The sequence below is a fragment of the Sporobolomyces koalae genome (assembly GCF_050403365.1).
Source record: "Sporobolomyces koalae JCM15063 DNA, S_koalae_JCM15063T_v1_ctg39, whole genome shotgun sequence".
In the NCBI taxonomy this organism is placed as follows: Eukaryota; Fungi; Basidiomycota; class Microbotryomycetes; order Sporidiobolales; family Sporidiobolaceae; genus Sporobolomyces; species Sporobolomyces koalae.
Genome location: NW_027481732.1, coordinates 124,612 through 137,613, shown reverse-complemented (window position 1 = coordinate 137,613; position 13,002 = coordinate 124,612). Strand labels below are relative to the sequence as shown.

General features: G+C 52.5%; 8 protein-coding genes across 8 annotated transcripts; 4 read left to right on the top strand and 4 right to left on the bottom strand.

The window, feature by feature from the left end:
* Positions 1–159: 159 nt before the first annotated feature.
* On the bottom strand, positions 160–936 carry JCM15063_006442 (uncharacterized protein; the record flags this gene model as incomplete). The annotated part of the gene is made up of 5 exons (XM_076680539.1): positions 160–219; positions 303–484; positions 557–666; positions 739–763; positions 843–936. The coding sequence occupies 5 exons, from the start codon at positions 934–936 to the stop codon at positions 160–162; spliced, it is 471 nt and encodes a 156-aa protein (XP_076532388.1).
* A 422-nt stretch (positions 937–1,358) lies between these two features.
* JCM15063_006441 (putative nitronate monooxygenase) lies at positions 1,359–2,604 on the top strand (the record flags this gene model as incomplete). Its single annotated transcript, XM_076680538.1, has 5 exons — positions 1,359–1,433; positions 1,498–1,574; positions 1,654–1,937; positions 2,017–2,457; positions 2,531–2,604. 5 exons carry the CDS (start codon positions 1,359–1,361, stop codon positions 2,602–2,604), a joined length of 951 nt encoding a protein of 316 aa, XP_076532387.1.
* A 527-nt stretch (positions 2,605–3,131) lies between these two features.
* Positions 3,132–4,291, top strand: JCM15063_006440 (uncharacterized protein; the record flags this gene model as incomplete). The annotated part of the gene is made up of 6 exons (XM_076680537.1): positions 3,132–3,257; positions 3,328–3,563; positions 3,643–3,702; positions 3,767–4,040; positions 4,113–4,187; positions 4,253–4,291. 6 exons carry the CDS (start codon positions 3,132–3,134, stop codon positions 4,289–4,291), a joined length of 810 nt encoding a protein of 269 aa, XP_076532386.1.
* A 346-nt stretch (positions 4,292–4,637) lies between these two features.
* JCM15063_006439 (class I SAM-dependent methyltransferase) lies at positions 4,638–5,652 on the bottom strand (the record flags this gene model as incomplete). Its single annotated transcript, XM_076680536.1, has 4 exons — positions 4,638–4,852; positions 4,930–5,089; positions 5,163–5,443; positions 5,499–5,652. 4 exons carry the CDS (start codon positions 5,650–5,652, stop codon positions 4,638–4,640), a joined length of 810 nt encoding a protein of 269 aa, XP_076532385.1.
* Positions 5,653–5,992: 340 nt separating this feature from the next.
* JCM15063_006438 (uncharacterized protein) lies at positions 5,993–8,010 on the bottom strand (the record flags this gene model as incomplete). Its single annotated transcript, XM_076680535.1, has 3 exons — positions 5,993–7,144; positions 7,210–7,671; positions 7,750–8,010. The coding sequence occupies 3 exons, from the start codon at positions 8,008–8,010 to the stop codon at positions 5,993–5,995; spliced, it is 1,875 nt and encodes a 624-aa protein (XP_076532384.1).
* A 319-nt stretch (positions 8,011–8,329) lies between these two features.
* On the top strand, positions 8,330–9,696 carry JCM15063_006437 (DUF92 domain-containing protein; the record flags this gene model as incomplete). The annotated part of the gene is made up of 5 exons (XM_076680534.1): positions 8,330–8,521; positions 8,605–8,934; positions 9,009–9,020; positions 9,098–9,355; positions 9,478–9,696. 5 exons carry the CDS (start codon positions 8,330–8,332, stop codon positions 9,694–9,696), a joined length of 1,011 nt encoding a protein of 336 aa, XP_076532383.1.
* A 178-nt stretch (positions 9,697–9,874) lies between these two features.
* JCM15063_006436 (enoyl-CoA hydratase/isomerase family protein) lies at positions 9,875–11,268 on the top strand (the record flags this gene model as incomplete). The annotated part of the gene is made up of 6 exons (XM_076680533.1): positions 9,875–10,024; positions 10,175–10,287; positions 10,450–10,492; positions 10,571–10,696; positions 10,766–11,020; positions 11,116–11,268. The coding sequence occupies 6 exons, from the start codon at positions 9,875–9,877 to the stop codon at positions 11,266–11,268; spliced, it is 840 nt and encodes a 279-aa protein (XP_076532382.1).
* A 156-nt stretch (positions 11,269–11,424) lies between these two features.
* JCM15063_006435 (substrate-binding domain-containing protein) lies at positions 11,425–12,692 on the bottom strand (the record flags this gene model as incomplete). The annotated part of the gene is made up of 5 exons (XM_076680532.1): positions 11,425–11,515; positions 11,611–11,921; positions 12,015–12,183; positions 12,254–12,482; positions 12,587–12,692. The coding sequence occupies 5 exons, from the start codon at positions 12,690–12,692 to the stop codon at positions 11,425–11,427; spliced, it is 906 nt and encodes a 301-aa protein (XP_076532381.1).
* Between the last annotated feature and the right edge of the window lie 310 nt (positions 12,693–13,002).

Here is a 13,002-nt window from a genome sequence, read left to right as displayed (position 1 = left end):
AAATATATACTTAAACAATCCCCCCCCATGGCCCAAATTCGCCCCACATATTTCCATTGAAACCCGCCCCCCCAAATTCCCCCCCCCCCCTTCGGGGGGGTTTTTTTTTTTTTTTTTTTTTTTTTTTTTTTTTTTTTGGTGGAACACATCGTGATTATTTCAAGGTGAGAAGTCGGCCCAAATCTTCGAATCAAAATTCTCGACCAACCGAGCGTCGTTCTGTTGTTGTTGTTTTTTGGTTTCACACACAAGAATTTCAGCATTCTCTGAACGGACGAAAGCGGAAAGAGAACAAGACTGACTCGGTACAATCCTTGCCAATTACTGAAGCCATCTCTCAGGACCAACACTTCTTGTTGTCCAGATTGATGTGGGAATGGGTTCGGCGAAATCGAAGCGTCTCCATTTGCTGCTTCCTGGGGTTGACGTCTCCGAGCAGCGACAGCTTCGGCATAGATCCTAGCGTTCTTGGGTCCTCGAACCTCTGGTTTTCCAAACGACAAGCGGAGTTCAGTTTCAGAGAATTGACCCGGTTAGGGTGGGAATCAACACGTACGGCTGAGAGTGCAGTGAAAGATGACTCTCGGTACACCTTCGAGTTTGGTCACGAGGTCTTGTACCGTTTGATCAGTACGTTGCTCTGACGGTGCGTTGATAGCTCCGGGACTTTTTGGAGAGGCTCAAAGTGTCGGTCTCTCGAGTTTACTTGTGCTGGTAGGTGCAAACGGCAGTGCTTACATGTTTCCACCACGGAAATCCTCGTCTGTCATTGCAGCAAGAGACACAAGAGCGTTCATTCAACAAACTCGCTGCGCTAGTCAAGGCGGGATCCTCCCACTCACCTCGGACATCGACGACTTGGTAATCTTTGCCTGGGATGGCGTCGCTCTTGACGAGCGCAGCCACTTGGTCGTGGTTGACGTAGCTAAAGTTCATCGTTGCACGTCGAGGAATATAGCCGAAACAGCGTGCGAAGCGAGTGAGGGCAATCGGGCGAGTCGAAAGGTGCAGATTGGACGACGTTTGGGGTGATTGAACAGTTGACTATAGAGAGCCGAAAGGTGAGACGAGACAACTTGATCAGGTTTATTTGCCGAAAGCACTTCACGTCTATCCGCCTCTGCATGCTGACGCTACCGCTTCGAGCAACCACAAGACCGCCACAGCGACTACTGAGGAGTACCTTGACGTCTACAAAGCACTTGCGCCTCGCTCCCAGTGTTTCTCCACTTTGTACCGCCGCCCCACTCGGACGCTCTCACCGTTCCCTCTCGACCACGAACACAGACACGATGACTCGCGCAACCTCTGCATTCTGTCAGGCTCTGTCGCTCAGATACCCCATCGTCTGTCCTCCGATGGCAAACTGCTGCGGAGGTGTACTTGCCGCCGAAGTGTCTAAAGCGGGAGGACTCGGGCTGGTCGGACACGCCGTCAGCCTCACTTCCTAAGGCATCGTGATTGTCGCGTTTTGTCATTGACGTAAAGCTCGTATAGGCCTCTCTCGAAGTACTTCAGAAAGAGGTAGACAAGGGTCGCGAGCACCTCGGCTTGAACGATACTCAGGCTCTTCCGTAAGGTCCTGCCGCGCACATTCCCCCTTGTTTGCCCCGCTCTGACCTGACTTCGACTTGTGATATCAAAATGGACCAGCTTCGGGGTCGGCTTGGTGTTGTGGAAGATTGAAGAGCCTGAAGTGACTCGAGCGGAAGCGGCGACATTGTCATCCTCATTCCTTGAATACGTCGCAACGACCCCGTTCCATTCGATCTGGCTGTCTTTCTCTCCACACCTCGAGGAATGGGTCACGAGTTATCGACAAGCGGAAGCACGGGTCGGTACAGGCAAACGAGCGTTCGTGTTTGTCATGGCGAGTCGAACCGAGGACACAATCGCAGCGAGCGAGTGGTATGGAGTCGATGCTGTCGTTGCACAGGGTGAGCACTTTCTGACGATTCAGTCCGTGATTGAAAAGGTGTATTGAGATGGGGTCCACCGTGTACGCTCTTGATTTAGGAACCGAAGCGGGAGGTCACGGTCCATCTCACGAGCTCGGCATGCCTCTTGACAAGCTGCTCGACAAAGTCTCACCCCACTTTTCTCCCTCGAAATCACCGTTCCTACTCGCGGCTGGAGGTCTCTCGTCCGCCACGTCGATCGCGGCGGTCGTCACTCGATACCCGAGTGTAGCTGGGATCGTTGTCGGTACCGCATTCACGGTCGCAACTGAATCTTTGTGGACTACGAGCCAGAAGGAACTCGTGTGCCGGACGGTCAGTGCGGACGAGACGGACCGAGGGCTCGAGTGGGACAAGATCCGGAACGCGATGGGTTGGCCAGCAGGAGTCGATGGGAGGGCGATCAGGAATCGTACGAGAGGGAGGCAAGATAGCGTATATGGTCAACAAGGTAAACAGGGAGACGGACCGAACCTTGACGAGGTTGGAACCTGGGCAGGTGCGCGCGGCTTTCGCTGGGTTTTGCTTTCTTCTTCGACAGCGCGACTGCTCACACGATTATTCTGGAACAGGTACGGGTGTTGGTGAGGTCAGGAGCATCAAGCCAGCCGCCGAGATTCTGCATGACTTGGCCTCTCAGCTGTAGAATGAAGGTTACCCATCGAGACCGTGTTCATAATTTTCTCTGACGCTGCTCTGTTGCCAATCCACGAAGCATTTGTGATTTTACTTTGGGCCAAACTCGGTCTCATACAATGCCCGGAAGAATAATAACGCGGCTCGAGCGGAACATGCGCACGTGACGAGTCACGCGACGAGACGCGAGCCGATGTTTTTTCCCGATCGTTGGTCTGTTCCACTGCTTTACTCGCCGTCATCATCCGTCATCAAGCAGCATCGACAGTGGCCGCAACGACTGGGATCGCAGTCTTTCAGGGTCTAAGCACCTACCGCATCCAAGACTTTTGTCTTTTCCACCATTGATCGAGATTGACTTGGTCCCGCTCGTACACACCACAAACTGCTCAGAGCTGCTGCATACCCTGTAGTTGAAGCTTCAAGTACCACACCGAGTCCCACCTCGCCCACACTCGTTTGCCTCACACTCGTTTCTTTCCCATTCCCGATTCCAAACCCGCTCGCCCTGCCCCACCGCACAAACCTCTCTTCACCATGTTCAGCCTCGCTCAAATCGCTCTTTTCATTGTTGCGACTATCGCTCTAGCCGGTAACAGCGCACAAGTAGACGCGAAACCGAAAGTGTCGACCAAGAATGCGAAACAGGCTTCTCAGCTGCAGGTGAGCACATACCCCCTCTTCAAAGGTATCCTTTTTGAGGCTACTCCCATTGACAGCGTAGCATACTTAGGCAGCTGCAGTGTTCCTCAAACCTGGTTCCTACACGATCCAGAATGTCAAGACTGGTCAAAAACTGTATTATTCGGCAGATCGCAAGAACCACATCTACCCAGACAAGAAGCACCAGAGTCCTGCCACAATTCAACGACATGCCAATTCGAAACTCCCGTGGCACATGATGAAGTTTGGCAAGAAGAACAAATGTCTTTCGAGCGCCTGGGGATCTTCGAACAACAACGCTGCCGTGTGAGGATCGAACAACCCCGCTTGGCCCCTACGAGAATCGCCCAGTTACCGACTGACTAGTTTCGCACTGTGTTTCCAGCATGTACGTCTGTGCATCAGGTAAAGGCGGGCAGAAATCAACTTTGGAAAAGACTAAACAGTGCGTTCTTGCCACCTCTCTCCATGCCGATCAATTGCGATTTGACTCGGATGGACTCGGGTAGATACTGGATTTTCGTTCCCGTCTCGGAGCCGACCGTATCCTCGAAACCCAACTCATACGCGAACACGCAACTGATCGCCGCTCAGGCCGATTCGATCTCGACACGCAACAAGAAGATCGCGGCGCAGAAAGCAGCATTCCACAAGCGAGGCCTTTCGCCAGCGATGTACACGGGCATGCTGCGTCAGCTCAGGAAACGTGCACTCGAGAAGCGCGCCAAGACCGTCTCGAGTGGGACTTATTACATTGCCGCGACGGATCACTTGGTTGACATGGTGCGGTGTTCAATATCGTGTTCATCAATTCGGTCAATATCGGACTGACAGGGAATGAGTTCCGTCCAACAGCCTGCGAGAATGCTCACGGGCAAGGTCATTACGACTCGAGGCATTAAGAATACCTTACTCAAGGCCTGGAAGAAGGCAAGCCTGCTAAAGAATTCCTTACCCCAGAGTCACGAGCTTTGGCTGACAAGTCTTCGCTACAGGGAGACAAAGCTCAACAATGGCGCATCACAAGGCACTGATACTTTCCTCCCGTGCCCTTTTTCCGGTTCTCATCCACTCCTCGATCGCTTCTTTTCCTTTTCGCATAATCGCATGCGACCTTTCCTGGATCTCTCATAGGCTACGGATCACTGCCTCTGTACATTTTCGCAACTCTTGCCTTCTTCCCGACTTGTTTGTTCTCTCCTCTTCGCATTCGCACTTTGGTAGACGCTTCGCTTGATGCGAACGTCTTCTCTTCCTTTCCCGAAACCATATTGGAATGGGATTCCAACTCGTTATATACTCGTGTTGTTACTTTTTGGTTCGCTCAACTTTCCGATGCAATGATGCAGGTTGACCCTGGCTTTTCCACCCAAGTCGCAATCAGATTTTCCAAGCCTTGAATCTCAACCTCACATACATGACCATCCATTCTCCACTTGCGGGATCCTTGAGATCGACTTGACACATCTTTTCGACTTCGGCAATCACCTGATCCTTCTCCTCTGTCGACCCGAGCGGGGCCAAGAATTCGAATGCGAACGTCTCGAGCCACCCTCGCAAGCCCGTTGGAAGTGCAGTAGGACGTGGCACAAGGTCTGTGCGGGTTTGGGGAAGAACATCAGAATTTCCGGAACAAGGAGAAACGGGGGAGAGAAGGAACATTCATTCGTACCACAAGTTTCGACTCGGAACCCGTTTTGTTCTAGGAGACGACGATAATGTTGCGGCGTGGGAAAGAACCAGGGATCAATCTCGACAGGGTCGTAACCTCTTGCGCTGAGCACCGTATGCAGCGCACTTCTCACGCCAACCATATTCAGAAATCCTCCCATCTGTTCAGAATCGAAAATGATCCGTCAGTGTAGCTCGAACTAAGCGATGAGAAATCTCAAAGGACTCTTTTACCTCGGCAACGAATCTTCCGCCGGGTTTCAAAACTCGATGAACGCCCCTGATGACTCTTTCCGGATCTCTCTTCATCCAATGCAACGCGGCATTACTGAACACGGCATCGAAAGATCCCGTCGATACTACCTCGTCGTATTTTACCAACTCATGACCATCGAGTTCGAACCAATCGATTCGCTCTCGCTCTGTCGGATTGAGCCTGTTGAGGGCGAGTTGTATCGCCGCGCGGAGGAGAGAGGGGGAAGAGTCGAGGCCGGAGACACGTCCTCCGGGGAGCACTGCCGGCAAGATAGATTCGACCGTGAGAGTTCCATGGGTTAAGGTCAGTCAGACGTTGCCGCATCCAAGGAGTTGTAGGGGAACAAGCCTTCACCCCAGGTTGAGCTCCGAGCAGGTCGAGGACAGGGGAAGCGAATTTGGCTGAATACACGAACGAAGCGTTGGTCGAATACCCTTTGGGGGTCCATTTGTCCTCTTGCGGCGACATGGAGCCTAGAAGCTGTTTGGTGTGTTTGATGCGTGAGGTGGTGGTCAGAGATCTGGTTCGGTTGAGAGGATGCTTCGGCTCGAGCGTGCCGAGTGGAGCCCGGCAATTCGGCATTGCTGACTACGTCAAGCTGTGCGCTCCTTCAACTCGGCAGACACGTGACTCTGACCCACTGACTCCTAACTCGGCACGCAAGCTCAAGCCTCTGTCAAGGCAAGCCGAAAATATGCTCGATCAACTACATCGAATCATTCGCGTCAAGCATGAAACAAGCGAAAGTCTCGAGCTTTATCACACCAGTTGACATTGTTTCGCTCATCACCATGTACTCGAAGAAGCCTCATCCTTCACGCTCGTAATCTTCTCGATCATTTTCGTCTTCAGACGAGCCGTACTCGTACTCGACTTGCTCGTATTCATCGCGAGCCCCTTCTTCGTCTGCGATTTGTCTGAGTTCGTCCGGGCGTTTCCACGTAATCTCGAGCGCTTCAATCCCTTCTCTCGCGTGTCCATCATTGGTTTGAGCGAGGTTGAACCTCGAATCATCGTGTTCGAGGAGAATGTTCACGAGCAGTCCAACTTGACCTCCAACGAGTTGCCGAAGGCACAATGGTTCATCGAGTTCATTTTCTGACTCTTCCTGCACCTCTTCTTGTTTGTCGTCGGATGTCTCGTTGATCAGAGTACGACGAGTGATTGCAGGGAATGAATGGGCGATTCCTCCGATTCTCCACAGCTCGGACAGATTGATTACTTTGTGTCCAGCTAGAAGGTAGCGTTCAAAGATGCGCTCGATTTCTTGCAAGACGATTTTCGAACGGGTTGAAGTTGAATCGAAAGCAAGATTGATCGAAGGGTCGGCGGGATCAAAGTGAGACGCAATGAGTCTGTGCTGTTGAAGTGGCGACTCGGAAATATTTCTGCCGCGATCAAAGTTCGATCGAGGTTCAGATGAATTCGAACGAGATGCTCGGCGAGGGGTAGAAGTAGGTAAGGACGCAGGTGCGACGGATTCAGACGAGTCTGTGCATTTGCGAAAGACGGCAATCTGAGTCGCAAAGAATTTGTTTGGATTCTCAACGGGTTCCACCGAGTATGGATCGTTGACGAGAGCCGGATGAGACGCGAGTGATGGAGGCGGGAACGGGACTTGTCCCGTGAGAGATGCTGTACCGGTTCCGAAATAGGAAGCGAGAGAGCCGACGCCGGTGAAGGAAACCTCGTACTTGTCTGTAGCATCACAGAGTTCGAGCGTCTCGTGACACCACGCTTCAAACTCTCGAGGAGTGAACTCAAAGAGGTGCGTCGGGTCGCGGAACCTGCGACAGGTTCTTCCGGTAGGATCGAGGTACAAGGGATGAATAGCTGAGCCGGCAAAGTACGGGTTGAAAGAGTGATTTGGCGTCGTGATCACAATCAAGTCTGGAGCGTAGACATTGAAAAGGAGAGAGGGCAGCTTAAGCAACGCTTCGGCTTCCATGTGTTCGATCACCTGTCGAAGATAGGTGTCAGTCATCACACGATACGGCAAGTGACTATTCACGACGTGTGAATCACTTCGGTCAGAACGATCGCTTCACAATCTTCAATCGCCTCGTTGTAGACTTCGATATTTCCGCACCAGACTTGACTCGTCAGGTCCTCGAATCGAAATTCTGGCGGAGTCCACGCATTCTGGTGGATCTTCTGTCGTTGCTGTCGAGGCTTGATTACTTGTGCAGCGATCTCGCACGCTTTCAGGTCCAAGTCGACACCGACAAGCTTGCGCAAGTGTAGCACGAGAGCGGTTGCACTCGATCGTGGGATTGAGCGCAGAATTGCATACTTTTCCTCCATACTCTGAGATTGATCGTGTCCCGACATGCCATCGCTTTGCGTACGATTAGGCGATGGGGAGGTTGGACCAGGTACGGATGAGCTAGGATATTCCGCGGTGGGGGGAGGGAAATCATCCCGGTGATACGCTGGGCTCGCCAGTAAGGACAGGATTGCACCTGATCCACAGCCCAGATCAGCTACCTACATGAAAGCACAGCAAGCGAAAACTCGATTCAATTGAGTGGGGTATTCCATGCGCTTGCAAGAAGGCGAGCTTACCGACGTGATGCCTTGTTCCTTGAGCTTTTCAAAGATGAAGGTGCGCCTTGCTAGCCACAGAGGGGGGACGAAGGTGGCTTCACCGCTCTCGTCGCTGCCATCCGAAAAACTGTTGTCCGGCGGCGGCGAGGGCGTACGAGGCCGCGCAGGAGCTCGCTCTCGCGGTGCACCCTGAGGCTCTCCGAGTACGTTGTTGCGTTCGATCAGAGCAATTGGTGTAGACTCGATCGAACAAGTGGGGAACGTGCCGACGGACGACATCGGATCGAGCTGGAGAGTCGTGGCGAAGTCCTGATGCAGCATTGCGGTGCTTATAATCCAGATGGCGACTGGATGAGGAGGCAGAAATGATGTCGATTGAGAGCAAAGGAATACGCAAAAGTCCGGCCAGAGGACAGACCTTGTCATTGAACAATCACGTGCAGGAGAAAGGAAGGCACCGACCTACATCTCTCGATTGTCCTTCTACACGTGTCCGACCCTCGCCTGTCTGGCGTATGCTGTAGGAGCGTACGAGCACGCAGCGAACGACAATCCGAGCCCGAGAACCACCGTTTCCCCACCTGTCTCGCGCTTGATCATGATCGCCTTGCACCTTCCGGCCCTGTTGATCAGCGCTCTCGCCGCACTCAGAGGTTTACGATCAACATCGTTGTCAGCGTCGGGAGCCACTGCTGCTTTCTTCTTTGGCTACACAACCCTCGCTAGCCCGCTTCGACTGTTCGGAGTGTGTCTGCTCGGGTTCTACCTCGCGGGCAGCAAAGCGACCAAGGTACGACCGATACTTGGAGACTGTTTACCCATCCGTCTTACTACGGCCACGAGCTGACCTGGTTCTGACTCTTGACCTCAAAGGTCAAGGCGAATGTGAAAGCGACGTTCGAGGAACCCGAGCACGCTCCTCCTGTCTCGAACGCGGCAAGGACAGGTGCAGCCGACAAGAAGGTTACTGTCGAGGGAGGCAGACGCACTGCAACCCAAGTCGCGTGCAATGCTCTCGTCGGATCAGTGTGTTCGATCCTGTGGAGGATCTTGTATTCAGGCGAGGTCTCGACATTCACCGGATGGAACGATGCCACGAGATGGTGCGTGGTCGCAAAGTACGACGAATCGGATCCTTTGCGATGGTCTCGGGTGCTCGTGATGGCAGCGGTCGCATTCTGGAGCGCGTGCTGTGGAGATACGGTTAGTTGAACCTTCCTCGAGATTTATTACGACTAGACGAGACACTAATATCAAACTGGAACTCTGCGGTTCAGTTCGCTTCCGAGGTACGAGCATGAACCAACCGGTTTCTCTCCCGGTTGTTACTCGACTGACCCGTCTGCAAGTACCTTTTGCTGCACAGCTTGGAATCCTGGCGAAATCACCTCCGATTCTGATCACCCGTCCTTTCGCGGGTTACGTTCCTCGGGGCACGAATGGGGGCATCACCGTTTGGGGACTCTTTGTCTCGCTCCTCGGAGGCACATTCGTCGGTGCACTGGCAGTCACGTGCCTAATCGCACAGGGTCAAGCGAATGCTTGCTCTGCAGGTGGGCGCAATTGGTCGTGGGCGATCGAGCTCTTGACGATCGCGAGTTTGAGCGGACTCGGGGGCTCACTTGCAAGTGTTTCTTTCTGTCCTATGGATCCATCACTCGCTCTTGCAGAATCCGTCCGAGTCTCTCGCACTTTTGTCCTATAAACTTGCTGACGGTCACACTTGTCGTTTGTTCTATTCAACAGCTCGACTCGTTCCTCGGCGCGCTCTTCCAGCCAACTCTGTACTCGCGCACACGCAAGCTCGTCGTACATCGCCAACATCCCGTTCACGCTTCGAAAGTGGACGATGTGATTGTCATTCCGGGAACTGCGGTCCTCGGACCCAGACTGAGCAACAATGGGGTCAATGCAGTGATGGGATTCGCGACGAGCGTTGCAGTCGCAGTCTGGGTTTCGGTATGAATGAACCCCAGTAACCAATAGAGATAACTTGCGAATATTGAGATGGTTTGTTGACGAAAATCGAAGCGTTTTTGACGAGCCGACGAGTTAGCCGAGTGTCTTGATTTCAGCTGCTCTCTCCTGCAAACTATCAGGACACAAATCCGACCACTCTCTTCTTTCTATCGAACCACAAAGAATGGCGGCGACTCTTCGACGATTCCCTCGCGCTGTTGGCTCCGCGTCAGCCGCTCACGCAACAGTGTCACAACCGAGGCCGGGAGTTTGGCTCGTGCGGATGGAGAACCATCCAGACAACCGCTTGACGCCCGACTTTATCCAACACTCTGTGAGTATCAGCCTATCTCCCTCGTCCACTGACCGTCGTCATCAGAGCGAGTGTTGACGAGCATCGGCAATTTCTCCTCCCCCACATATTGACATCCGGCTTCTAACTAACCGTGGTTTCTAAACCCCCGGTCCCTCTTCAAAAATCCAGTTGCTGCCAGCTCTCGATCACGTCGAGACTGAATATTATCAACAATGTGAGAAAGGGGAAAAAGCCGGTAGCGTCATCTTGACGGGAGAGAGTGACAAGGGCAAATTCTTCTCGTAAGTCTTGCTTTCTTTCGACTACATCGCTGCGTCTCTTCGGAAGAGAACGAGACGAAATTTATATACCGTTTAGAAGCGGGAAACCGCTTCGTGTTGCCCAAAAAACGAGTAGGATCTTAACTTACTTCTTTCTCGCCTGGTTGCGCTTTGGAAAAACAGGAACGGGTTGCAGTTGGAACTCGTCAAGAAAGGTTTCTGGAAGGTCAGCATACACATCTCTCAACGTTGTCCCGAGGCTCGGTCGATCGAGAAGCTCAAAACGCGCAAACATGATGGTCAGGATCAATACTACGTTTTGCTCTCGCGTCTGTTGACTTTCCCGCTCTCGACCATTGCCGCCGTGAACGGTCATGCGTGGGCAGGAGGTTTGACCCTCGCTCTCGCCTGCGACTGGAGAATCTGTCGTGTGAGCTCGACTCTTCTCTCTCGCTCGTTGGAGATCCGTACAGCTTATCCCGTCAGTGATTTTGAAAAGCCTGATCGCACTTCAATGTCGATGAACGAAATCCACTTCGGAGCACCTCTTCCAGCTGGCATGGCCGCTGTCCTCTCGCTCAGACTGCCCACTCGAGTCCTCTCCAAAGTCATGCTCACTGCCCATCGTTACGATCCTACCGAAGCCCTCAAGGACGGCCTCGTCGATGAGATCACAACCGAGAAAGGGAGTGACGCAACGATCAATCGAGCGTTGGACGAAGGCGACAAGCGCAAAGGGTTTGCCGAATCGGGCGTAAGACTTTTCTTTTCTAGTCTCGAACCCCCTTCGTTCTTTTTTCTTCTCTTTGCCATCGTTGACGAGATTTTTGCCGGTCTTGCGTCAACCAGGTTCTCGTCGCGATGAAACGAACGCTGTATGCTCCGACGCTCGCACAACTCGAGATCGATGAACCCGAAGATCTCGGCGCGAGTGCGTACCAGGAACGACAAGACAGGATCAAACACTTGATCTCGGCTGTTGCAGGTCATGCCAAACTGTGAAGCTTGGGTCGTTGAAAGTTTTTCCCCTTCATCTCTTGCCATGAAACAGAGCTCGTTCCACAGCGATCTCTTCGATCCCTTTCCTCCTGATCTCGAGGAGAGATTCATGCATAATTCTGTATTGCTAGGGACATTGTACGAGTCGAGTTTGTAGTTTTAAACGAGTTTGGCTACATTTGTATCGATAAAGTTTTCGAGGTTCCATCCACCTTCAGGTCGATTCAAAACACCAGCTGCCTCGAGAGTCCTGTAGAGAGCGTTCCCATTCACCCACACGAGAAAGTAAGCTAACCTCGTTCGAAAAAGATTATAGCGAGGAGGGGGTTTGTTGATTTTACGCACTTGAAAGTTTTCTCAACCATGGCCTGTTCGATTTCCCGTACTGGTCCTTGTGGGTACGAAACTTGATCGAACCACGCTCGAACATCCTCTTCCGGGTACCCAAACGTAGTCTGAACAAACTGAACCGATTCGTTCGCTCTCGCTTCAGAAGCATCGAACGTTCGAATCGATTCCGTCAAGTTTGACAGGAACCGTTCGAGCACTGCGAGGAGGGGTGAAGTCGACGAGAGGGTCGTAGGGGATGCGACCACCGCCCAAGAGTGCCAAGGAGTTGGAACAACTCCGATGAATCGAACTTCGTCGAGGTAAGGCTGATCCAAGGAGAAAAAGCTCGGAGATGAAATCAGCGAAAAATAGAAACACGGAAAAGGATCTCGTCAAAGAGTCAAACTGTTAAACTGTACCCGAGTTGTGAATTTCTCCCACATGAACGCAGCGGCTTTGCCACTGTTGACTCCGTCTCGCAAGTTCTTGAATGTGTCGAGCACTTCGAAATCGATTGGCGAAACTTTACCCTCGCTATCGACCCATCCCTCGTTGAGCGCCATCACCGATGCCATGACTTGACTTCCACTGTCCACTTCGAGCTGTGTCAATCCCTGACAACGGTGCAGCCCTAGAAATCGAGGTGAAAAAAACTCGCCTGCCGATCCTCGAGATTCCAATTTTCTCTCCTTTGAGGTCCTCGAGCTTTTCGTATTTGGAATCTTTGCCGACAATGACGGCCCACTGCAGAGGAGAGGTGACATAGGTTCCGACGAGTTTAAACTCTGCCGTCTTTTTCGCGATTCCAGCGAGCAGTGATTCGGTCAATGCGATCGCGACATCAATCTCGTTCGCCTTGATGCGACTCATAACTTGACCCGTTCCACCTACCAAAATTCTATTCGTTAGTTCCGATAGGTCGAAAGGTCTATCATCACTATTGCCAACGGGGCAAATATACGGAGAGAGAGAGAGGATTGTGGAGACTAACTTGGGCATTCAACGAGCTCGATCGATTCATCCTTCGCTGCAAGCTGCAACAGAGGACTACTGAAATGTTCTCGAACATATCCGACTCGAAGTTTCGGGGTCGACATGGCTTGAAGGAATCTGTCGCGTCGGGGAACACAGAACGACGAGTCAGCAACAAGGCTCCCGCACAGAACCCCGAAAATGCATGTCTGATCCAAGTTGGCTTTAGCGTCTGTCCAAAATAAACAGCTGGGCTCGTGTGCGCGAGTTGTCTGGGTGTTGCGAGCGTGCTGCTCCACTTGAGTGCCGAAGTGATCGGGCCTGTCCTACGAATGCTCGCTGGCTTTCATGTACATGGTGTACACCGACAATAACGAGCGCGTCCGGACGGCACAGAATGACCTTGTCCGTCCAACTGAGCAGAGTTCGGAGATC